General features: G+C 43.3%; 1 protein-coding gene across 1 annotated transcript in view; it reads right to left on the minus strand.

Annotated features, from left to right (window-relative positions):
• Nucleotides 1-25159, minus strand: part of MEGF11 (multiple EGF like domains 11) — a 245309-nt gene that overhangs the window by 61178 nt on the left and 158972 nt on the right. Inside the window, exons 8-12 of the mRNA XM_026040556.1 lie at nt 21789-22035; nt 20061-20181; nt 15120-15256; nt 9568-9780; nt 2906-3080 (exon numbers count right to left, since the gene is read on the minus strand). Of these exons, the coding sequence (XP_025896341.1) occupies nt 2906-3080; nt 9568-9780; nt 15120-15256; nt 20061-20181; nt 21789-22035 (893 nt within the window). The remainder of the gene's footprint in view (nt 1-2905; nt 3081-9567; nt 9781-15119; nt 15257-20060; nt 20182-21788; nt 22036-25159) is intronic.

Raw genomic sequence — 25159 nt, forward strand, 5'->3', positions numbered from 1 at the left:
CATTAAGTGCTCCATTCATGTGCGTGTCAGCCTATGGGATGGCTGCCTTTCCACTTAAATACATTTAATAAAGGTGACCAGATGCTTTGTGTTTTTAATGGCTTGTTCTGCAACCCAACAAAATGTCCCTGTTTTGGCTGCGATCGCGGATGATTCATTCTGAAAGCCAGCCCAGCTGCCCTGGTATAGCCGAGGCAGGGCAGAGCGAAGAAACAAGCCATCTGTGCCGGAGAGGGGGCTGCTCGAGCGCTTTGTCAGGAAAAGCCACTGTGATTTCTTGGTCACTGTGTTTTCTAGCCACCCAGTAACCCAGAAGTCCTGTGGGTCCAATCTGTTGCCTTTGCAGCTCTATTCTGCAGTTCCGTTCTACAATTCATCATCCCTCCCTACTTAGAAACCCTTCACTCTGCTCTGCTACGGCAGCTCCTGTGCAGATCAAACCCTTCAGTAAACCTAAGATGCTGATCCCGCTCTGCATCTTTGCAACGGTAAGTGAGAAGTGCTGACCCCGGGGCTGCCTCAGCCAAGCTTCATGCTAGAAAAAGCCAAAGGGATTCATTTTCACCGATTTGGAATAATTAGCTGTGCCCAGCTCTGTATTAGCATCCGTCTATTGCCGCTGCTGCCAGCAGAGCCGTCCTGTGCTTGGGAGCGTCACGCTGCTCACTTGGGCTGCCCCAATTCAAGGGCAAAATGCTGCCCTCGGGCAGAGCTCCCGTGCAAGGGGAAACCTTGGGCTTCAATTTGTCATTGAGACGAGGCACTCGGAGCCATCCCGGCCCCTCTCGCACGACCCACGGGCAGCTTCCCCACGGCGCAGCCCCTCCAGGCTTCCTTTGCAGCCGGGCTCCTTGCGTTGGGAAGAACACAACCCAATTCATCTGGCATGCGTGCGACTCACAAATACACTTCAGAGGCAATAAATTAGCAATTTCGAGGCTTTACTTCCCCTCATGGACTAATTGCCAGAGATTATAGTATATTATGAGAGTGCAATGATACTAATGCCTAAATATGCTTCAGTGATTATAGAGCTATCCTCAATAACCAAGCTGTTTAAATGTCAATGCAAGATGGCTCTTTATTATGAGATTAAATATTATTTTGAAGCAATGCAATAGGAACTTCCCAGACTTCATGGCTGCAATAATATATGGTATAAACTGTAAACTATGTTTTTCTTCTAATACATAAAGGGTTACAAAATATTTTGTGCTGCAAACTTGAGCAGCTTTCCTGGTAAGAAAGAGGATCTTGGAATCTTTTCATTTCGTATTTTTTACTAATATGCTCCTGACTTCTTTCTTTCCTCTACTTTATATTAACACTTGTGTATTACCACAGTAGAAAAAAGATAAATTTTTGTCTTCTCTTACTACAAGTAAGTGGGAGATCAGACTTCAAAGTTCTTTTTTTTTTTTTCATCTTGAACTACTACTGTTTTGCACAGGTGCTTTTGATAGTCCTACCACTCGTGCCTGAATAAATGTGTCATCATTGAGAGAACGTCTAGAAATTAGATGGAGGCTCCAGTTTTCAGGTTCAGCTGTTGACATGCAGTAGAGAACAGAGGTGACTTTAAACCATAACTCCCCTTATGGCTCTGGGGTGATGTTGGCAATCATCAACTTAGGTGTGGATTTCAACAGGAGGGAGGCTAAGAAGGCTGTAAGGTCCTTCTCATCCCACCGGGGACTCCCACACTATGTGATCTTGTCAGTTGGGCAGTCTCATCCTGCCTAACTCACCCCATATAACTGCAAAATTCTGCCCCTGCAAAGCAAAGGAGCTATGACATGGTCAGAGGCCCCAAATTCCCTAGTATTTAAAGATATTTATTCATCTTGCTTTGAAGTTAGGACTTAAAATAATCAAGAGTAAAACTTATCTAGGAGGCTGCATGTCCGAGTCAACTGCTAAATGTCAATGGAGGCTTTAAAAATGTTAGAAATGTCTTTGAACCTGAAGCACGGTTTCCAGCAAGTTTAGTAATAATTATAACAAATCATTTCTATATCAGTATGGAAAACAAGTAGACAGGCCTGGGGGAGAGATCATGTGAGATTAAGGACATGAATTATGGAAAGATAACTACCAATGAAGCGGAATTCTCTCCTGAAAATGCTTTGTTTTCTTAGGAACTATCAAATCCTAAGCATTCCACAGTATGCCCTAAAGTAATGGGAAAGAGGCGCTTAATATTTGGATCTGCAGACTAAATTCTGTCCCTGCCACAGCCAGGGAACTCAGTAGCCATCAGAGACCATGAAATGCAGGTGCAGCAGCACTGGATATGTCCTAACACCTCCTTTTAGAAGAGGTCCATCCCAAAGCTACCCACCCTTGTCCACCCATCTCCCTGTCTTCTGTTGTCTCACTTGGGCTGATTTCTTCAGCCATTTTATTTCCCATCTATAAAATGCAATGCTTGTTTACCTCAGGTTTTCTGAAGCTCTTTCTGATCTTCAGGTGAAAGACACCTGCCATATATGCTGAGAAAAGGCATGAATTGCTCTATTATTTGTAACGTTTTCAAAAATCTTCATCTATTAAAATCACATTGTGACTGACAAGGAACATGCTGAAAGGCCAAGAGATTTCTTTTTCTGCTCTTCCAGGCAGACAATAATCTGACATCTTTTGTTATGACTTGACTTAGAATATAAGCTGGGAAACCATGTCTTTATCCTTCCAAGAGCAATAAACTTACAACAGCGATGTTAAGCAAGTAATCAAAAGCAATAAGTTGACACCGTTCAAAGAAGCATTACGTGGACTCACAAGGGGAAAAAACACCTCGATTGGGCTATGCTTACACAAATATTACTTGAAACGGGATTAAAATCCTCTTTATTTTTTTGCAGGCCCTGTGTGATGTGCTCCATTCTTGCCCGCTCTCACTTACCAGGTAGCCTGGTGCGCAGGAACACTTCCCTGTAAGGCTGTCGCAGTCGGCACCGTTGTGGCATGGGCAGCTCAGCTGGCAGCCTTCGCCGTAGGATCCAGGCGGACACGTTTCGTTGCAGTAGAGGCCGGCCCAGCCAGCTTTGCAGCTACATTCTCCAGACAAGGGATGGCAACTAAAGGAGACAGACAGACATTCAGGAGAGGTGGGCATGAAGGAGAAAGCCTCCCTGTACACAGCAGAAATCTCTCAGCAGAATGTTTCCAGTGAAACACCTTTGTTAAAAGACAAACCTGAAAGCTGTTAAGGATGGTGAACATGAATGGCTGTATCAGTCAGGAACTGTAGAGGGAATACAGTGCTAAATACCAGCTTGGTAAAGTAATATACAGGCAGTTAGGAAATGTCCTGGCCCTGGTAATATTGAACTCATGAAGCTTATACTTCTACTACTTATACAAACCAGAATTTCTCTATTATCCTCAGAACAAAGCCCTGCAACGTGGTGCTCTCCATGGACCCGACTCCAGGTTCTCTGCGACTCCAGGTTCTCTCTCTCTATAAGTTTATTTATTATTCCTTTATGATTATTTATTGCTATAGCTTAATATTATGGACTTGACTGAATGATTTTCTTTACACCTGTAAAATTAATATCCTATCTATTAATTTTCAAGGTAACCTCGTAAAGCATAATTTCCAAGTATGTATCAGCCAATTACTGGTAGGAGAGGTTAGTCAGAAACTGTTGTGCCCAAGAATTATCAATTTTTGTGACTGTCATATGTTTCATCATAAATAGTGTTTTACTGACTAATTAAAGCAATTCATCAGCTTAACAAACCACCATCCATGAAATTCTTCTGACAAAGCAGTCCCTGAAATTATGGTGGTTCACGCAGCACCTCTTAACATTTAGATGAAAATAATAAAAGCTCATTTTTCTCCCTCTCCATTTATTAATCATTACCTAATAGAAGCAGAAAGCTAAACATTAAAGAAATATTTTAGAGTGGAGTCTTTGTTTCTCTATTTTCACTTCTTCTGTACACAAGGTTCCACAAGAACAGTGCCTGCTGCCTAAATTAAATCTTTCAAACGTAATATATGATCATGGCAGTATGAATTAGTCTATGACAATTCAATTGAAAATATGCTACTCAGTGAGAATTTCTACTTCAATATTGTCTTTTCTATCAAAACAGGGCTGTTTTGCATGGAACACAGCCTATTTATTAAAGGCTGAAAATCTTCCTAAATTGCAATTAAAAAAAAACCCAATAAGAACTGAACCAGCCTGGCAGAAGAGTGTGGGAGGGGGTCTGGACAGTTCACCACAGCCCCTCAAAAGGCAGCAGCAGCCTCGTGCCCAAGCCTCTTCCCACTCTTTGGTCAGGCTGCGCAGAGGGCTAGGTCACTGCATCTCCCTGCTGAAGCAAGAATGATTTTATTATTGGTCCCAGAATATCTCTGTTTATTTTTTTTTCTTTCTAGGCCAAGTCCTTCAGTGCTTTGAAATGCCTATCTCCTGCTCCCTTGCAGAGGGCTGGCACTGCATGTTAGAAAAAGCCTCCATACGAAATTCCAGGGTTTTTGGTATCCATGACGATGGATCTGGGGAGGTAGCAACAGTTGTAATAGACTATACAGCAGGGGAGAGGAACCTTTTCCTTGATGGCAGCAGAACAAAATCTTTCCAAGGCTTCTGGCAGGCCAAAACGGTAGCACACACTATACAATGTTGTGGTATAGCAATATGCAAAAAAAACCCCCAAACCTACACGGCTGGTCTGCATGAAATGAAGTTGCAGGCTCTGTACTGCCCTCGGAGACCAGAGTCTTGTTTCTCATACAGAGAACACAACATCCTGAATCGCAAACCCTTGTCTGACAAGCAAGGAGTCCTGATGCACAGCGTTAACTTGAAGATGCCTGAGATTTAGGGGCTTAACCAAAACTCAGAAAACAGCTGTTCTCCCTCATTCTGCCAGTGAATCTTGGCTATGAAACTTATTCTTTCTGCATCTCAGTCTTCTCAGCCTTTCCGTCTGTAAAATGATGCCTTCCCTCCTTTGGAAACCCCTTAAGATCTGCAGGTGATCGCACTGAATAATATTAAGTCTTCATTAGTAGTTATTTTTATATTCTGGTATTTGAGAACTACTCCAGCTGTTAGCATTGCAGCTCACGATGGGGACGTACTGTGCACCTGCAAGCACATGTGAGTAAGGAATATGTTTCTGTCTTATTATATTGGCATTCGGTAGAATTTAATTCTATGTTTAAACTATATACATACACTTATAGTTAGGAAATTTTCTTTATGCATCCTTTCATGTATGCATCCATGATCTACCTACTGAATTAAATTTGTTAGTTGCAGTGACTTTGAAAGGTTTAAGGCACTGAATGGTGAAGGTGTTAAAACGAAGAACTGAATGGAAACACAATTAGCAAGGTCAACTATTTGTGATATTTCTCCTTTCCTGTACTGTACTTTTCAAGGCCAGGAGCCCATATAGTTTTGTCAGCACAGGATGTAGCATATGTAGCATTATTCCATGCTACCCACAAAATGGAATTAAGAAACTCAAACAATTCCTCTGGACAAGGATCACTCCATGGGTTGGTATGAGAAAATGAAGTTTTTGAAAGGATCACAGAAGGCAAACTCACTAACATCTGCTTTCCAAATGCTTACTGTGAGCAGGAAGGAGACTTTACACTCATGAAAGAGCCTGGCAGTGTTATACACTGGCATTTTACATTGAATCTTAGCAACTTTTATTTTTTTAAATCTCTTGCATAACAGGAAGGAACAGTGCAGAAAAGCCAGGATGAATGCAACGGACCAAGTGTCTCCCTGGCACTGGGCCCAAGTAGCCAGGGGAGATGAAAAGAAGGTAGGAATTGGAAGCTGTCCACACGAGACGGAAGTTCTTTGGTAGATCTTGCTAAAGTAGAGAGAAGCTTAAGTAGACTATACAGCCTATACAGTAAGAAAGGGTTTGTTCTTTTTAATTTACTTGCTGAACAGAAAAGCAGAAAGTCATTTTTGACCTTTGCACTTTTCTTGACACACTTAACCTTAATTTCTGAGGAAACCTGTTTCCTTTCATTCTAGGCAATCTCTTAACTCTCTTAAGGTAAGGCAAGGAAAGAAAAGTTTCACACAACACAGTTTGTTCCAAAGTTGGAATTTGTTTTCCATATATCTTTAGCCTAAACTACCTCTTCACAGTGATTTCTCTGACTTTGCCACTAGCAACTCATCATCTTAATTAACAATCACCCTCGTCTTCATTTAATGGTATTTTCTGTCTTCAGTTTTGGTCATTCCAAACTTTCCAGTGTTGAGGCAATTAATAGAGCTCCCCTCTTGGAGATTTATCCATTTTATGAAGCTTTGTCACAGTGCCCCAGCTGTAGGCAGGACAGGCCCTTACAAGGTCACCACGTCTTCCTTGCTCTTCTCACCCTCCTCATGTAGGAAAGACATTTACCAAATGCTTATGGCTCCTCAGCTCTAATAAGTAAGCTGGGCAGGGAGATTTTCCAGCTATTCATTTCCCTCTCCATTTTTCAGAAGATGCAAGCCAGGGTTATCCCTTTCTCGCCCTAGAAGATAATATCAGTGTGGGTTTCTTGCATGGAGGAGTTTCTTCCTCGTGTATTCTTCCCTGGGGAAGGACAATCCAAGTCACAAGTGTACTCTAAAGTACCTAATTCTGGGGTTGTTCAAAAGTCCTGTACAAAGTGCCTTTCAACGTGCTTTGATGCAGAAATTATTGGACGATGTTCTTCAGCTGCTGTTATGCAGAAGGTCAGACTAGATGATCATATTGGTCTCTTCAGACATTAACACAGGCTGGTCTAGGAAAATGGCAAAGCCAATGGTGTATTTCTTCATGTCCCTTGCCAGCTTGCTCCCCGAAACATTCAGAGCCTTCAGGCCCCGGCAGACTCCAGATCAAGTGAGTTGAAAGCACTGGCAAAACTAAGCAAGCTTCCCTACCTTCTTTTCATTATTTATAAAATTACCCTGCACATGTAGGTATCACAACAAGCAGCTTAAACAGCTTCTGGGGGAAATACATGGCTGTCAGTAAATGAGTGAATTTGGAACATCACAGTTCCAGTAAGGATAGAATTCAAGGGAATAGCTGGTTAGAAAGAGCTCTATGTGGGGCAGTTTGAAAAAAAAAAGTGGAGAGATTTGTTCAGAATATGGAGTGTCTTTGGAGAAGGTCATTTTCCATCAACTCAGATGCTCCTTGGCTCTGAAAGCAATGGGATTCTGAAGAGTTTGTTGAAAAGTGGAAAGCTGAAATAGCACGGATGAATGAAAGAACATTTACAGATCTACAGCTTGCTGATATCTCTTTGTTCCATAACAGCAGTGATAAGATTCAGGAAAAAGGGAGATTTTTATCAATGGAGAGACTAGACTCATTTATTAAGGAAACTGAGATATGATCTTAGCAGAGGATGCTACAAGTGAAGCTGATGGAGCAGTGTTGGGGAAGGCATAAAAAATATCTGTCAGGCAGCTACCAGGCACACATCAACTGTGCAGGGTGTGAGAGTAACAGCATGCATAGAAAAGAGCTGCGAGGGGATTAAATCCTCCACCTTCCTGAGCCCTCTCAGACTTAACTCCAACCTTCCTTCCCATCCTGAGGGTGTTAAGCAGCCCTTCGATTACCCCAGATGGTCATGGGCACCCTCAAGCCTTCCCACAGTTAAAAGAGTGGGAATGACTTGAGCAGTCAGCACACAAGCTGAGCCTGGCTGGCGCTCTCCCTGCAGCTCCATCTCCACCTTTCTGGGAAAACGGCTGTACAAACCCATTTCTGCAGGCTAGGAGGGAGGACACACTGTCTGCAAGCACGTTCTCCCCCTTCCAGCTTACGCAAGGGCCCTTTCACTGAGGAGCAGTTTGACTTGTTGTACTCACTGCTGCTTTAAGCCTTGCACCGGCAGCTATTACAGAGCAGTGGGACCTACAGAAATTCCTCCCTCGGCTCACTCGGCAGCAATCCTTGTGTCGTTCCTAGCCTCGCTACAATACAACATCCACCTGTTGTGTATAGTGCTCTGCTTGTGCCTCGGGGACGTTATTTTTCGCAACAATTTCCATGATGCACAAAACACTCAGAAGTGGTAGAAGTCTGTGGTACAGAGTTACCTTTGAGGTGTCGAACACTTTGGATCCTCACTGTCAAACCCAGCAGTGCCAGCAGCTGTCTTTCTGTAGAGGACTCATGATCAGAATTACAAGACTTTTAAATAATCCATTCTGAGCTCCGGCTCACAGTTAAGCAAAGCCTCACCACTCGCAGCTGAACTTGAATCCACGTGAAAGATCACCTGTTTATTTCCAAGACCGAGAAAAATAGAGCCTATCTCAAGTATGCAAACAGATTTGCCTGGAGTGCTTGTGCTTGTGTGCGTGCGTACACCCGAATGAGGCGCTTCTGCTCGTCTGCATAATTGGGGAGAGAGAGTTGATATCTTAGCAAGCTGCAAGATTGCCAGGTAGGTTTATCAGCAAGGCAGTCAGGTCCCCACCTGTCTGATTTAAAATTGAAGAATGTCCGTAGCAAGGGCATATTTGCATGGGCATCAATTATCCCCATCTCCTTCTGAAGCCTACATGTTCCTGGAATGGTTGTGAATGCTTAATGGTAAATTATGGGAAAAAGAAGAATATGAGCAAGAGAAAACTGAGTCAAGCCTGTAAGGTTGCATTTAGATTCCCCTGTCTCCTGTGAGGTGCATTGGCTTTGCGGATCAGCTTTTGGTAATGCGAACCTCAAGGATCAGTTCTTAAAAAAGGCCAAAGGGAATAAAACCTTGGAACCTGACCTTTTAAGTGAGGCTTATTCCACTTTAGATACACTTCCCTGATATTTATTTTCCTGAATATTTTACACATGCACATACTGAACGAAGAGCAAAAATAGGCACACATGAGAAGAGAAGATATGTCTATTTTGACAATGTTGACTTCGTTACAGTTCCATAGACTTGAGGATATTGATTTCAGTCTATTTATACATCTGCCTCAAGTGCTTTGAACAAGGTAATTTGCCACAAGATATAAACTGAAGCAAATTAGGTTTCATTTTCAAAGTCCCCTTGCTGTCTATAGATTCGACAAGAAAACCTGTGTCATAAAAAGAGGAAAAAGGAACGTACTTAAGAAAATTTACCTATACTTTTTGAGTTTCAGTGGAGCATTAGAAAGCACTATGTGTTTATTAAAATAATGGGAAAGTTAAATTCTGGTATCATACCGTTTTCCCATCTACTGTTCTTCTTGGTGATGTTTTTCTCTGAAGCTTAGATGATGAAAATAGAAATATGTACATACATAGGAATAGTTTTTATGCCTGGAAGAGTACAATTAGAGAATGAGGCTGTATGTCAGATAACTGTTTCAGATTTTTGAAGAATTGTCTCAGTAATTAAAAGTGGGCTGGGCTGAGGCTTGTGGTTTCAAACCTGGAGTCCTTTAAATCAAATGTTGTAATCCAGAGGAAACGAATGGGCTCTTAATAAAAACTTCAGCAAAACAGGGAGTGAGTTTGGTCAAATGCAATGTTTGTTTCCCAATGCCTTTATTTGACTTGTCCATGTATGTAATATAACAAACATACCTGAGGGTGTTAGTAGTACTGCAAGGACATCTCTTGTCGCATTTGAGGCCATAAAACCCTTCTGGACACATTCTTTCTTGGCAATAAATCCCTTTAAATCCAGGGTCACACATACATGCTCCATTTACGTGGTAGCACTTGGCACCATTTTGGCAATCACATCTTTGAGTGCACTGGAAGCCATACGTCCCAATAGGACACTCCTCTTGACACCTGCAGTGAATTACATGAGACACGATCCAGTCAGATATTATAATCTAGTCTGCTTATGACTTTTACATGGGCATGCTTTCGCTAATGAATTAAGCATAAAATCGTAGCTCATTTAAGTGATACACTGAACTGATGAAAGCATTGGGGTGATATGCTATCTTGGGCATGTAAATTGCTGTTAACTGAAAGTGTATTAATTTCTTTCCAATTATTCCTGTTCAAGTGCATTCTTATTTCCAGGGCCTTGATAATTCCATTCATGAACCATAAAAACTTGATATACATTGAGATAATTGAAAAAAACACCCTCATTTGTTTGATTTCTCCTCATTACAGAAGATCTGTACAGCTTTTTTAGAGGCCTAGGGTACCCTCACAGTGATAATGAGGATCAAAAGATGTGGTCTATTAAGCAGTATTAAAAAAAAAATATTCTCCAGCAAAGCAGAATTTTACTTTCCCTCCATGCTGCTGTTGGACCTGCTTTATACTGGTAGAACATCTACCATTTGTCTTTAGTGTCTGCTCTGAATAATTGCAGCAGTTTGCATCAAAAATTTGCATTTCATCTCTTACTGCAGGGGTGCTCAGTAGTATAAAACCTCAAGACAAATCACTTCCACTCTTTTTAGTGTAGGATCTTCTCCAAAATTGCCAACATTTGTAATACTTGATACACATAAAAATGGAACCTGCAAACATTAGACACAGATTGTTTTAAATTGCACCTTCTAAGCACTGTTTAAAATATTTCCTGTTTGGATACATTATGAAATCTGCTAAAAAGTCTGGTTCATTGTCCTATCCAACCAGTTTAAGAGATCATATTATCTTCTAGCTGGAAAAGCTCAACTAAAGTCCTAAAGAAAGCAAGTGCTTCTGTGTTTGCCATAATTGAGTGGTTTCAAAATTCTGCAGTGAATCAGTACTACAGTTTACATGATCCACCGTGAAATACAGATATGCCTCTTCAGTTAATGAAAAAAAAAATCCCCAAAAAGCCCAATTCCCTTATCACATGGATACCAGATATTGGAAATTGCCTATCAGCATTAATTTAATCCTGTGCATTGATTAAAGTATATACTATAAACTCCACGGATAGAGGTGACTGTTAAACGTCTTCCTGCAGGTCATTTCACAGCTGGCAGGTGAGAGTTAATAATAATGATCAGTAATAAAAGATGAATGTGTGATGCAAGGCAGGCAAAACTGCAGTGAACGCTGTCAGTACAGAAGAACAGTATTACTTGTGCAGCTTCAGACGATCACGTTTTACTAAAAATATATGACCAAAGCAAAAGGCCTAGCTAGTGATTTAGTAGCATCAAACATCAACATGACACAGGAAGCAAGTCCAGGGGTCCACACGAGGCCCGAGGATTGCGGAGCATGTGTCATCTGGAGGAGCCCTGGGGACAGCGTGGTGGCCGTGGCTGCTGGACCTGCTGGTCACAGGGGAGCTCAGCTGCAAAAGAAATGGCCAGCAAAGAAAGGGTGACGTGAGGACTGGAACACTTAGAGCAATTGAAAAGCGTGAGGAGGTGCTGAGGTGCCTGATGCCCCCATTGCTATATGCAGCTCTACTAGTTAGCAGGAAAGCACTCTACTCAGCGAGATGAATACTTAGTCAATAGTGTACTATATCATTCTATATTTATAGAAGATGAAGCATTACCTAGCAGGGAGAAAAGCATCTGGAAATGAAATATTGACGACCTAATCCATTTACATAATTAGCCCTTTTCTACTAACAATTTAACCAACTTATTTATTTGGAGATCAAGCAGCTACTGCTAATGAATTTTATACAAAGAATACTAATAACAACTCCTCTGGAACATAAGAATAATCACAGCAGGAATTAGCTTTCTACTTAAACATCTTTCCTTTGCAACATATCAATCTAATGTGTCCATAACACCATTAACAACCAGATACATTGTTCAATTAAATTACAAAATGAGCTGCTAAGCCCTAGTTATGTTTCTTGTTTAATTTACATTGCTTTCTGCCTATCTGGGGAGATACATATTATAATATCCACCAAACTTTAATATGCACTATAATTATTTGGGTTGGGATAGGATAATATGGCTGTCACCTGTAGAATTAATGGAAGCAATTTCACAAAATATTAAACATAAGACAGCCTGCTTAACAGATGAACCTGCTACACACACCTACATTTCTTCCCAAGAAATCCTTTGCACAGAATAAAGCTACACGGTTTCTAAGGCTTAGGCTTTTGTGTTTATTTTTAAATCAAAGACCACACTTGGTAGCACAGATGAAAACTAAAAGCCAAAGTGCATTAAGCTGTGATCCTGGAGATCACCATCCTGCAGACACGAGATACGGCTGCAAGCAAAACGAGAGAGGCCTGCTCATATTATCCTAAAAAACGTGATGTTTGCTGAGATCCAATCTTTGGGTTTAATGGCAATACGGAAAACAAAGCTAAAACAGTATGTTCACTTTTCGTGGCAGCCAGTGAATTCTTAGACGCCCCATCCCCAGCTCCTGGCTGTGCTTTTGCTATTATTCCCTTGCAGTTTACAAAACATGCATTTACATGACAGCTCCGTCAGCTCGGCCCGGCACAAAGCTGCCTGGAGTTATCAATAGAGCCTGTCAATTTGCTGGAGATCTTTAGGGCACTGCCTCTTCCTGGAAAACAGGTAGGCATCAAACTGCAGCAATTACACTCCCGCAGACCTCTGTGACTACTTCATCTCCACAAATATTTATCTAACTATACGTTGTTATCTGCTGTACAAGATGACAGACCATAGTTTTATACTGCATTTATTGACAATTAAAAAGGAGTAGTATGTGTTGAGTTTTTATTGTTATTCACTCAATCTGTTATTAGCAGGAATATTTTTCATTGCCTCTTAGAATTTCAAGGAAAATATTGTTTTGCAGGGCAGCTGCATTCTTTTGCTCTATTTGCCACCATCCTGTAGCACTGCCACAGCTACACGAGATTCAGAAAGTAAAACAGACTTCAAGTTAAAATGGTGCTGACTAATCTTTCTCACTGTCCATGCTGGATGAACACATAACTAGGGAAAGCAATTTAGCCTTTTTCTAAAAGCCTTGTGTCTGCTCCTGCCATCTCTGCAGCCAATGGGCAGTTTTACCATCAGCGGCTGCGGTGAGGAGCGAGGCAGAGGCTCCTGTGCCGGCTCCGAGGGAACCATTACGGGCGCGGGCGGCCTGGTCCGAGCGGAAGGCCGAACGCCAAGTGAATGTAATGGGCCCAAGGTTTCACTTCCCTCATTACAGGCTCATTAGTTAAATATGTTTAAGCTTTCTGAGGGCCACCTCAAATGGAGGAACTTACAGGCCAATTCCAGCTTTTCTTGCTGCTGTATAAGCTTTCAAAACTGACCTTTTACCTCACTCTCTTATTCTCTGTCCTCCTTCCACGCTCCCACGTTTTGGCTCTTCTTTCTCTCTTGTGTCTGTGCTACGCTCCCTGCTCCAGGACAGGGCGCTGAACCATCCCCACGGGCTGGGCATGGGTGCAGGTCCACATCTGCCCTTCCCTTGGCTTCTCCTCCTCTTCCAGCTCAGCAATCTTTCCTTTCCCCCTCTCTCCTCCTCAGTCTCCTTGGACCACATTCCCCCTTCAGAGACCAAACCTCCTTCCTGTCACTTACAGACCTGAAGGGCCCATCTCAGAGGTGACCTAGCGCACAAACCCCTCTGTTCCTAACAACAGGCAGAACTGGATCTGCTGTTTTCCACTTGCCATCTCCTTTCCTAGTCCCCAGCAGACTTTTTCCTGCCTTTTTGCTGGAGTGCAGCAGGGCAGCTCCCTTCTTCGCCCAGCCCGCGCTCCTGTAACGGAGCCAGCCCTTCTGCTGCATGTCCTCCCTCGTGGCTGGGGTTTTATTGGCAGCTAAGCAAAGAAGCTGGCTCAGCTGCAGGCTGCTGGCTGGGAGCTGCTCACAGCTCGAACGCTGTTGATTCACCTACAGCCAGAAATCGATCTGGGTCTGCAACAACCGAACGAGGAGATCTGGAGCCAGAGGGGCCACCACCAGCCTGCCTGAGCATGGCCAGGGCTGAGGACGATTTGTGATTGAAGTGTGGCCACCAGGATGAGTGTTCAGCCTGCACACTTGTTTCTTGCAGCGAAAATTGTGAAAACTATCACAAGTGACAATAATTATGGTACCCCAGGAATGCACGAACATCACTGTCCTGGAATGGAGGATGGGAGAAGAGAAACCCAGTGATGTCTCCTCCATTAAATTAATTTGAAATAATTAACATTTCAAGCATCTTCAAGCACATGCAAATCCTGACATGGTCTCCAAAGCCCCCTGCCAATTACTGCTGTTGATGAGACGGACACAACGAGCCTGCACATTTTATGGGACAACATGCAGCCTCTGAGCCCCAGCTCAGCTTGAGTTTGGTCTGCTTGTCTGCTTCAAAAACTTGATGATTATACAAAGAGGCAAGAAATGAGAAATTACAGTGAGATTTGCTGCATAAAAGTGTAACTGCAGCAGATGTCAGAAGACTTGTACTTGTGTAGTACTTGTCTAGTACCTACAGACCTCTTGTTCTAGCTAATAAAAGAAAGGGAGAGAGAGGAGAAAGGGCATTAGCACAGCGAGCACTAGCGAGCTGTGGCCAGGATTTGTGGAAATCCTGGTAACACAGTCCAATTGCTAGTGAAAGCTGCATACGGAAGCTTATTTTACTGCATTTTCCTCATCATTTTCAGCCCTCCTAGCAGGATTAACTAGAAGGCTAAGCCAGCATGTGCTACAATCACACTTGGACTTTGCTGTGTAGTCATTTTGCTAAATCCATGACACCTTTGTAAAACAATATTATCATCTTTTCAGACTGATTTATGGTCAAACCCTCTCATTTATAAATTTTGAGGATTTATCGCCTTTTGTTGGTGTCTGAGATGGATCAGTTCTGCAGCAGCACAGAGGGGCTGATGGAAACATTAAACTGCTGCATTGCTTACTCTTGAGGATATTAATTTGTATAAATATGGTTCATTTACATATCTTGTAAACATGTAATGCTCTCTAATAAATTTATCACTGTAAATATCTAAATTAAATTTAATCCATTAAATTTTAAAAGTTACATTAAAAGAACTGTAAATGGAGAGCATTGCCAATAAAAAGTAATAACACTGCCACATTTATAATGCTCGAACTGCTTCAGAAGGAGGAACCTAATTGCAGCAATAGAGATATAACACTGCCTTTCAGAGAGCAGCACTGCCCTAGGAGGGCTGTAAATATTGCCAGTCCGTGGTTAAAACAAAGGGCTTTGGGGTTTTGCTTAGTTTTTACCTGTCTCCCATGTACCCGGCTGTACAGAGGCATTTTCCTGTCACAGGGTCACAGTGTCCTCCGTTGTGGCACGGACAGTCCTGGCTGCAGTTTACTCCAAACGTTCCAGGAGGACATGGCTGGGCACACACCAGCCCCTGGTAGGGTTGCAGAAAGAACAATATTTCAGTCAACAGTCAGCATGCAATAAATTTCTATATAGAGCCTGGATATTTATTGTCCTTCTTGCTAAAACTGGATCTAATTGCATTGGCAGTATTTCTTCTGCTTAAGATGGGCTCAAGACAGACTCAAAATTCTGCTGCCACAGTAAATGACTTTCTACCATACGTCCAGAGGGTTTTTTTTTCTTTCCATTGGACAATAAAGGAGAATTTCCTTCTTCAGAATTTCACTGGAAACCACATCTGGGGTGGCAGGATAGCCAGTACCCTTGAATACAGAAGTAGAAAGGCTTTAGAGAAATCAAAGGCAGTGGGAGAAGGCCAGAAAGCTCTGCCCCCTATTCCCTTTCACCCAAAACTCTTGTCACAGACGCCCTTTCTACCCTCTCTTTGCCCAGCTCCGAATCTCTGGTCTGAGCAGCTCTCCTCTCTGTCCAGCTATCCTTGGAAGTGGAGAAGAGTTTGTTCTTCTGGTTGTACATCCTTGATCTGGTCATCAGGAGGGACCACTGCTTGTTAAGTCTTGTCCCACTTCTCCAGCCCCAAGGCAGAGAATTCTTACCACTAGTTATGTCTTTGAGGAATCAATCTGACGAATTCAGGTGATTTTCTCCCCAAATATCACACAATGTCCCCTGCCAGGTGTCAAGGTCTTGCAAGCATTTCCCTAGACTTTCTTACAAGTCGTAAGTTTTCTTTTCACATGAGCAAACACTATCTTTCCCTCACCTCAGTGGGAAGTTGGCAGCCACCTGAATAATTCCAGCCAAAACAAGTAAAGTCTGGCAGAGAAGATGGGGTCCTATAAAAGAGTTGGTAAGTGCAGCAAGCTGCACTGCCGCCCATGCCATGCCCAGTGCAGTGGAATGGGGATCCCTGCCCCTATTATTATTTGCTTTAAGCTCTCAGAAGTACTTTTCAAGCCCTAGGGGCTCTGAGTTTTGAACAAAGTAGGGATTGGATAAATCTTGCAGAAAGATTTGTCACTCCTTGTCTATCACTCCTTGGGGTTCCCTCCTCAACAGCTTGGGAAGTTCAGCAATATCAGCAACCCCAAACTGGAGAGGCTGCTCTTGAATGTAATCATAAAATAGATACTTCAGGCCTTTCCAAGCCAGTGATAGGTGGCTCCTTGGCCGTAAAATAGACAGGTTGGCCTCGGTTCAAGAACATTCAGATTGCAGTGCTAAAAAAATGGTGTCTCTGGGCTTGAGTAATACACAACACTATATATCTAAAAATGTAAGTATCCATTTATCTTGATAATAAATACTTTCTCCCTTCATGTCTCAAAAGGAACAGGATTTCTATCAACAAATGATGAGAAAGCAATACCCTATGATGCATCCCCTTGGAGCCAAGAGAATCTTTAGGCATACTTTTTGCATTAATATGTACTAAGGGAATCTAAAACAGCCCTCTCTGGAGGATCAAATGTCAGACCAAACCGTTTCCCGCTGCTCATGCATCTAATCAGCAAAGCTCACTCCATCAGCACCTTTTTTAAAGGCCCTGATCTAATCAGCCTCTGCTTTTGACATTGTTTCCTATATTATTACCATTTTGCAGTACAGAATTTTTTTTTTTTTCTGCTCCATTTTCCCATTTAACTCCTCTCCCCATTTTTTAAATCTGTGACAGAAAGACAAGTAAACAGAATTACAGAATCAAGAAAAGCTGGGGTTGGAAGGGGCTTATAGGGATCACCTGCTCTGACCTCCCTGCTCAAGCAAGGTCACCTAGAGCAGGTTGCCCAAAACTGTGTCCAGAGCCTCCCTGGGCAACCTGTTCTATCAAGTACACAAAAATTATAGTTTGCTCATAAAGTCCAGAGTTAAAAGTCCATGAAATGAGAACAAGGAACTAAGGAGATTAGCTTAGTGCATTGTATGGACATGGCACCATGATGCAAAGCCTTCAGAATGGGACCTGGGATCAGGGTGTGCTGTCAATGACAAATGTCCTGTCCTGTAAGGGGACATCGTTGCTTTCCTAGCACAGTGATCTAGTCCTTCAAAGTGGTTTTAAGAAGCACTGTAAAAAGCAAATTTAACCTCCCACTTCCGGAAAGCGTCTGGACAACTTAATACTGGAAATGAAAAGGGTGTATAGAATTATATCTGCAAATTGTTGATTAGGTTCGACAACCGCCACCCACTAACATGTACCCTACAAACACCCAGAAGCAGAAAATGCCCAACCTGGAAGACCACTGGAAGCCACGTTTTCCAGACTAGCTCAACAGGCTATAGCCACCATCCTGCTGGTGAGAAACTCATAGAATGGTAAAATTTCATAGAATGGTAAAATGGAAAGAGTGTGTGTAATTTCTTATGCTTCTGGGAGACTCTGCAGTGGGTGGGAGGACGGAGGAGGAACGGATGATGCAAGGAGAGAAAGAGTCAGTCTTTGAAGCCTGCAGATCCATGGAAGAAGTGGAGAACCCCAGAACTTCCTCGTGCTCACTTGTTGCCTGGCCTTGCACACCCCAAGGGGACTGAGCTGCTGTTAATAAGTCCCATGTCTCTCTCTACCCCAAGAAAGGATTAAAGCTGAAGCTCATGCAGCAGCAACAGCATCCAAGTGGATTTCCACTCGTATAAATCTAGGGAGAATACTCTCCCTCCAGCATGCTGGCTTACACAGCACATACACATGGTCTCCAGCCTCAAAATCAGCAAGTAAAATTCCTGATGTCAAAGAAAGAATACCCATGGTGTGAAATAAAATGAGTGCAGTCTAGCAATCCCATATCTCCTGCTCATTTACAGACCACTAACGTCTCACTTTGCAAACCACTGCAACCACCAATAGTTAAATCTATAGCATGAAAAAATATTTTTCTTTTCTCTCTGTGCACTGAATTACTGGCTTTTCATTAAAACCCTGGAGAGACCCTTTATACTTAAAACTTCAGAATTTACAAGCTGAGTGCTTTTACTTATAATTTCAGTTTCTTCCCTCAGAATACTTGCTCTCTCGCTTCAATTTCCAGCTACGCTTGCTTCAAACATCAATTGTTAACTCCAGGGTTTCTCTGGGGATGGAGCCGCCAACAAAACAGTTTTCAAGGAAGTCTCTCTGGGCCATTAGCAATGCAGAGAAGAAAGTCCAGGCTACCAGGAGCAGGCCAGTATCCACAGCGGCAGGAGCTGTGCAGCCCCAGAGCTCTGGTTCTTCAGGGTCCATTCAGCGCTCTAAAAGCCCTCAATAAGCTTCCTGCTCAGTGCTGATACTACTTCATCTCTTTAGTGATTTTGTAACTTTGTGAAAAAAGGGAAAACATTCTGATAAAACACACGGAAAGAAGAGTCCAGCAAAACAACTCAGAGATATTAGCATGCAGAATATTAGAAGAGCTGAAAAAATATCCCCAAAGTAATGTTTTGATGTTAATGACTTTATCAACCAATGCTTAGAGATAACGGCGAAATGGCCTGGGATCTCCTTGCCCAAAATAGCTGAATTGCTTCCTTTATGGGATAGCTCCACTCCTTAAGGAAAGAACATTCTTGTCTCCAGTTCATGCTGGGTCAGGGTAAGGTTCCACACTCTTACTTAGCACCTGAGTAGCTCTCCCCACTCTGTTACTGGAAAGGTAATGCTGCTATCACCTTTTTGACTGCGACTGTCCAGTGAAAAAGATTCTCAGTATGCAGCTTCCACCAAAAAAGGTAAAAAGGTTGTGTGGGGATGTTCCTCTCTAATGTTGCCATCTTAAAGCCACCTGCATCTCATGGTTGATGATTTTTACCTAAAAGTAGCTCTGTGATCAAACACTTTTGAGAAGCTAAATGGAGACAGCAATTGCTACATTGATCTGAAAGAATACAGACTTCTCTTTCAGCCCCCGAAGATTTCAAAGGGATTTAGATCCACACCACAAGCCATGGAGTGTGATGGTCTTCATGGTCTTGCATGTACTAGAAAAATCACAGGATGTGTTTGCATTAAAATCCAGCAAGATTACCAAGAGTCCAATTGTCAGCTCTGGGAAAAACACCAGGAAACTTAGCGTGGCTAAATGCTATGTCTGCCTTTGAGACTTGGCAAACCCCGAGAGAGTTAATTATCACATTATTGATAAAGTTGAAGCCTTTTAAAATGTTTGGCCTTGCTTTCTTGACACAAAGGTTTAAAGGTTGGAGTGATTTGCTCTCTCCAGGGCAAGCCCTGATGCAAACAAATCTATTGCAATCAATAGGAATTATGCCTGAGTAAGGACAGGACCCTGAGCTGGACTCTGTGTCCCCATGTATATTCCTCTGCATTACTGACTGCTTGAGCCACCAAATTCCCCTTGCCTTCTTCCTCTCCCTCTTTCCCAAAGGGATCCAGTGCAATGCTTGGAGTAACATTCAGCTGAACTTTGTGCACTGCATGCAGTGCAGACACACTGTATAAAGGTGTGGTGGGTATTCCAAGCAACTGTAATGCAGAGATCACATTTGTTTTCTCTTCTGCTCCCATGTAGATGTGTAATGGAACCAGAAGATCACTGGAAGTCCCCTTCCAACCTTAAAGATTCTATGATTCTAATGGGCAGTCACTCCAACTTGTCCTACTTAATGCTGCTTCCCCTGTATGGTGGTCACTACAAGCCAGGGACTGGGAACCTGCTGCTAAGAGCTGCACAACAAAGTTGGGCCTGCTTTCAAACCAGCTCCAATCCCAAGACGTGATGAGAAATAGCAGATATCGAGCCCCTGACCGTGAGCCCCTGTGTATTTCTTATCCCAAGCCCGACACGAGGGATGAGCAGGAGCAGGACACGTACCATCCAGCCGGGCGGGCAGGAGCACTCCCCGGTGATGTGGTGGCAGATGCCCCCGTTCTGGCAGGGGCAGCGCAGTTCGCACTGCGCTCCGTGGCTGCCGGCGGGACAGCGCTCTTCACAGCTGGAAGGGACAGAAGACACAAACCCACAGTGATTATTTAAAGAAAAAATCTTGCAGGAAATTGTAAATGAGGAAAGTCTGTATCACAAGGCATCACTGGAGTCCTTAGGGAAATCAGGACAAGGCCAGGAGGCATTGGCTGGCACTACCAATCAACCAAAGTTTCTTTTGTCCCACTTGTTTTTTGTTTAGGAGCCAGTGGCCCAGCCCTGCAAGGCTGATGCAGGGGGCTGTAATTATTATGCAGGTACCAAATCCCTCCCACGTCAGCAGAACAGCCCATGTAAGTAAGTGTTGTAGGATGAAGCCCTCAATGTGACTTATGCGACACAGCAATCAAACAAGCTGTAGATAAAACAAAAGGATGACATTAAAATGCTTGAATTTCTCCAACCAGTACAAAATGCTCTCACTGACGGTGCATAAAGGGCTGACCAGAACTCAGCATCACTTAAACTCTTTGAGTGTTTGAGTAAGGCTAGTCCCTGGGAAAAAAAAAAAAATGTATCTTTCAGGTCTCTGCAATTGGTGCTTTTCAGCATCACCTCTTCCTCTGATTCAGGTTCTCAAGGTACAGACAGTTCTTCCCTTATCCCAGACATCTCTCTTGATGAGGAGGTTCATACAATATATCAGTGGCTGGCCCTGCAAATACTGCTGAGAACAGATGCACTGATGTCAGTGGGACTGCTCCTAGCAGCAAGCTCAGTCTCTAGCAGTGAGTGCTTACGGCACTGAGGTCACAAGGCTATGAGGAAATCATGTACTAAATAAAATATTCAGAAGGTATATAATTTATTTATGCAGGTTAATACTGTCTTTATTATTTATCCTCTCCTTAGTGCAGGTCAACAATAATATTAAATTGCAAAAGTATTAAGACACCTGTAATAGATCTCCAGCCAAATGCAGTGACTAAATTCTCTTTTCCCTGTAAATAATTTCGAAAGTCATAATTACTTCTGAAACTACTGAAAAATCTCTAAAGAAAACTGATGTTACACTGTGGGCAATTTTAAATAAGAAACTATTGCTTGCTGTCCTAAAATTAATATGCAGATTTTGTGAATCCTACTGGTAAACTTTCAGTGTGGTATATGGGGATTTAGCTACATGAGTCTCGTTAAAGTTAATAGGAGTCACACCGCTAAATCCCTGCTCACTATGCTAAAAATTTACCCCCTAGATAGTAAGCTGATATACTTAACAGTAATGCTTCCTCAGTGAGATTGAACGTCAGAATAACTGGGGATGGTAAGTCCTATTTGATGGAGCTAACGAGTAGAATGTCCAATTGCTTATAAAAACTGAACTGTAATTTGGATCGTTTTCACATACTGAAATTAGGGACAGCTACAGTTGTACAAGCTGGAAAATATCAGGGATTTTAAAGTTCACTTAAGCACCAAATTTTATTTTGCTACGCAGACAGACATAATTAGCAGCAAAAGAAATTTCCTTTGTTCGATCTCCCTGCAATTCTGTTTCCCGATCACAAAGGGGATAATATATTGATTGCATACATTTTATCAACAGCTCCTTGCAGCAAAGGCAGTCAAAGCAAAGCTGTGAAACGCGGCGTGCGGAGCAGCTGCCACGGCACTTACAAGACCCCCGTGTATCCGGGTGCGCAGTGACATTCCCCCGTTGTGTGGTCGCAGGTCGCGCCGTTGCGGCACTGGCACTGCAGCTGGCAGCCCTTGCCGTAGGTGCCGGCGTCGCAGAGCTCCTCGCAGCGCCAGCCGCGGTAGCCGTCGGCGCAGACGCACGCGCCCGTGATGGGGTTGCAGAGAGCCCCGTTCTGGCACTGGCAGCGGTTGCTGCAGTGGGGTCCCCAGTGATCGCTGTCGCACCCTGCGAAAGACACGGTCGTTAGTGCCATGATTAGCTGAGTGCAGCGCATGCAGCTCATCCCATCTTCTTCTGCTGAGGCTGGCAGGCAGGCAAAGAGGCTCTATCAACACCAGAAACTTCCTCGAGGGCCCTCAAACTTTTTGATACTACCCCCAATCCAGCAAGGTGCTCTAGCATGCGAGGAGACAACGGCACGAGTCACATGCCTAAATTTGAGGACTTGTTTAACACTCTTATTAGATCAGGACCTAAATCTTTTAATATCCTGTTTCTTAGTGCTCTTAGATAGCTGGAAGGAATGAATTTATGGTGGAATTAGATGCAGAGGATCACATCCCGGCTGCAGTGCACCTTAACGGGAGGAGAACTGCCAAGCAAGTCCTGCAGATTTAATAATGTCATCAAATATTGTTTCTTTGCACTGTTCCCATAAGATAATAAGTACGATAATCTAAAAAAGGTTTGCTCTTTTGGTGCTTTTTTTTCTCAAGGAGTAAAGAGATGGGACGGAAAAATACCACTAGAGACTGGGGTTTCATGCAGCTTTGCTTAAATCCACTGCAGGTTTACGGATGAAGGGGAGGAGAGCGCATGCCAGTAATTTCTATACTAGCAGTAGTCCATATGTGCTAGTGATAAAGAAGGGCCTGTGGCTGTGGCACTGAGGGGTCCTTGCCCCTCGTGTTGGTTCCTCACCCGGCTCCCGCCTCGCCGACACGGAGCAAGGGCCTTCCATGGGAACGCAGGATGGGGGAGAAGTCAGCGGTGCAGGAACAGCTTGAGCCTGAGGCGCCACAAAAACGGCAAGCAGCACCTGCAAGGCTCAGTGCACCTTGCAGCATGCACTGCAGTAGGCACTGCAAGGTGCATGCATTTAACATGGTTGCACCCTGAGGCCCTGAGCCCAAACACCCAGAGGTTGAGATTTCCTCAGCTAAAGGTCAGCGAAAAGCAGGGATTTCTTCAGAAATCCTTCCTTCCACTTAACAGTTCTGTTAATACAGCTAAGTCAAAGTGCAAGGAAATTGTCATTCAGAACAGTTGCTGGCAAAATCTCCAGCAAAGACATGGTTACAGATCATTTTCTGGGTATACTTTATTGCATTCACGGAGCTGGTTTCAATTATAATAGCCAAAAAAATCCTGCTAGTGTAAAATCCACAGACAAATGGGAAATGAGCTGGTAATCTCAGCAACACAACCGTCTCGACGAGCTCTCTTGTTTGCAAACATGTAAACTAATCCATAGGTGGGAGCTAGTCACCAGGCCAGGGCCTCTGCTTCCAGCCTCAGCAATGTAAATGTAGAGTCCACCACTGTCATAAGTTCTTGCCCAACAAATTTCCTATGTGTTCGAGGCAATTTGGGCAGCTTTGCTATCCTTTTTCTTGAGAGGGGGGTGCCCATTGCTCAGTTAGGGAATATTCTGATCGTTAGTTCACTAACAGGCACTTCTTGAGCAACAGTGTTTAAGGCCAAAACGAGTCCACGAGGAGAAGCAATTGAAGAGTCTCCAAGAAGGCCTGCAAGGGCTGCAGGATACACATGCAGGACACGGTCAACCCAGCCCTGTGCCCATCCTGCCTGCGCCTAACCCAGTTTATTACTGTGCCTCCTTTTTCCCACAGCTGTAAGCAGGATTGATAGATCCTTGCTAAACACCTCTGGGAGTCAAGCAAACAAAATCTTCCCTTTTTTTTTAAGCCTTAAATTATTACCGAGAATCTGTGGGAAGAGCTGGTCTATCTTTATTGCACACAGACTCTAAGACTCCGTAAGCTTTCAGGGGCAGGGAGCAAATCTGCTAGAGCTCATGTTGTTCACTAGCAATTTCTCCCCCAGAAACATCAGCTTGTTTCTCTGCAGCACTTGCACATCAAGGGATGCAGTTCTGGGCCTCTACACAGGGTAAAAACCTGAAGCAGAAGATACCACAGCCCTGTGGTTGGGCAGGAATCCCACCTTGTCCTGCTGGAATCAGGGACCGGGCTCTTACCTGGTCCCTCCTCGAGGGCAGCCCTGGCTGCCAGGCTGGGAGGTGCTCTGGGCTGACATGACCTCAGTTGCAGTTAATTTCCTTAGGATGGATAGGTAAAACTCATTAGAAAATGAGACTAATACTTTCGTCTCCCACATCTTAGATGGTTTCTCCAACCACCCGATTTGTCTGGTTGCTTTGAATTCTTCACTTTGAAAAAAAGTGAAGGAGAATTACATCTTTCATAAGGCGGGAAGATTATTTTCCACCATCAGTTTAGCATCTTGTTTCGCATTTACCCTGTCAGCCACCAGCACAACTCCCTTGTAATACACAATAGCATTTATATAAATGAGTCTTGCATGATCACTACTTTGCAATTTATGTTTTCGGTCACTTATTTGTTTTTTCCTGTATCTAATTTCACCCCACAAACTAACTGAAAGGGAGAACAAAATGCTCCGGGAAAGAGCAGAGAATCTTTTAATTGGTTGTAACATCCTAAAATACCCAAATCTGGACAATAAAAGAAGCCCACAGTGACCAGAAAACCAGCTGGCAGTCAGACAGATCTTCCAAACGGTTCTAAGTACAAGACATCAGCGATCACACACTGCAGCATTCAGTATGTTTAGCCCATAGTAGCTAGCCAAAATGTTTTAATTATCTATCAAATAAAACAGCTTGGCATACCAGATAGACAGTAAGAATATGAATTTCATGGGGATTTATTAGGGAAATGACATAAAAATGAGAGTTAAAGTAGCTCTGAATGCTTATGGAAGAGAAGGATAAACAGGCAGGGACAGGATTACAGCAACACGGGGTTTGAACTGTGTCTCATTTTCAGTGTCTGATACAACCCTGGCCTTTTCACAATCCTAAGGCCGCGAGCCAGTTTTGACCATCATTCCCTACATGGTTCTGAACCTAAGCTGTGATACAGACATCTATGCTAAGGTCTTGCTGTCTCTAGCGGTGGGATCACTTGTACTTGTTGATGAGTTAGGCTCCGGTAGATTTAAGCCTTTATCTCAGATGAAAAAGATTTTCTGCTTTTAGTTGCTAGGCAGAGACAACATGTCCAGCACCAATTCATCCACTGCTGATGAACGGCAATGGGGCTTGAGTGAAATTTGGGGGCCT

Source organism: Nothoprocta perdicaria, unplaced genomic scaffold (assembly GCF_003342845.1).
Source record: "Nothoprocta perdicaria isolate Ctin4 unplaced genomic scaffold, notPer1 scaffold_26, whole genome shotgun sequence".
Lineage (NCBI taxonomy): Eukaryota > Metazoa > Chordata > Aves > Tinamiformes > Tinamidae > Nothoprocta > Nothoprocta perdicaria.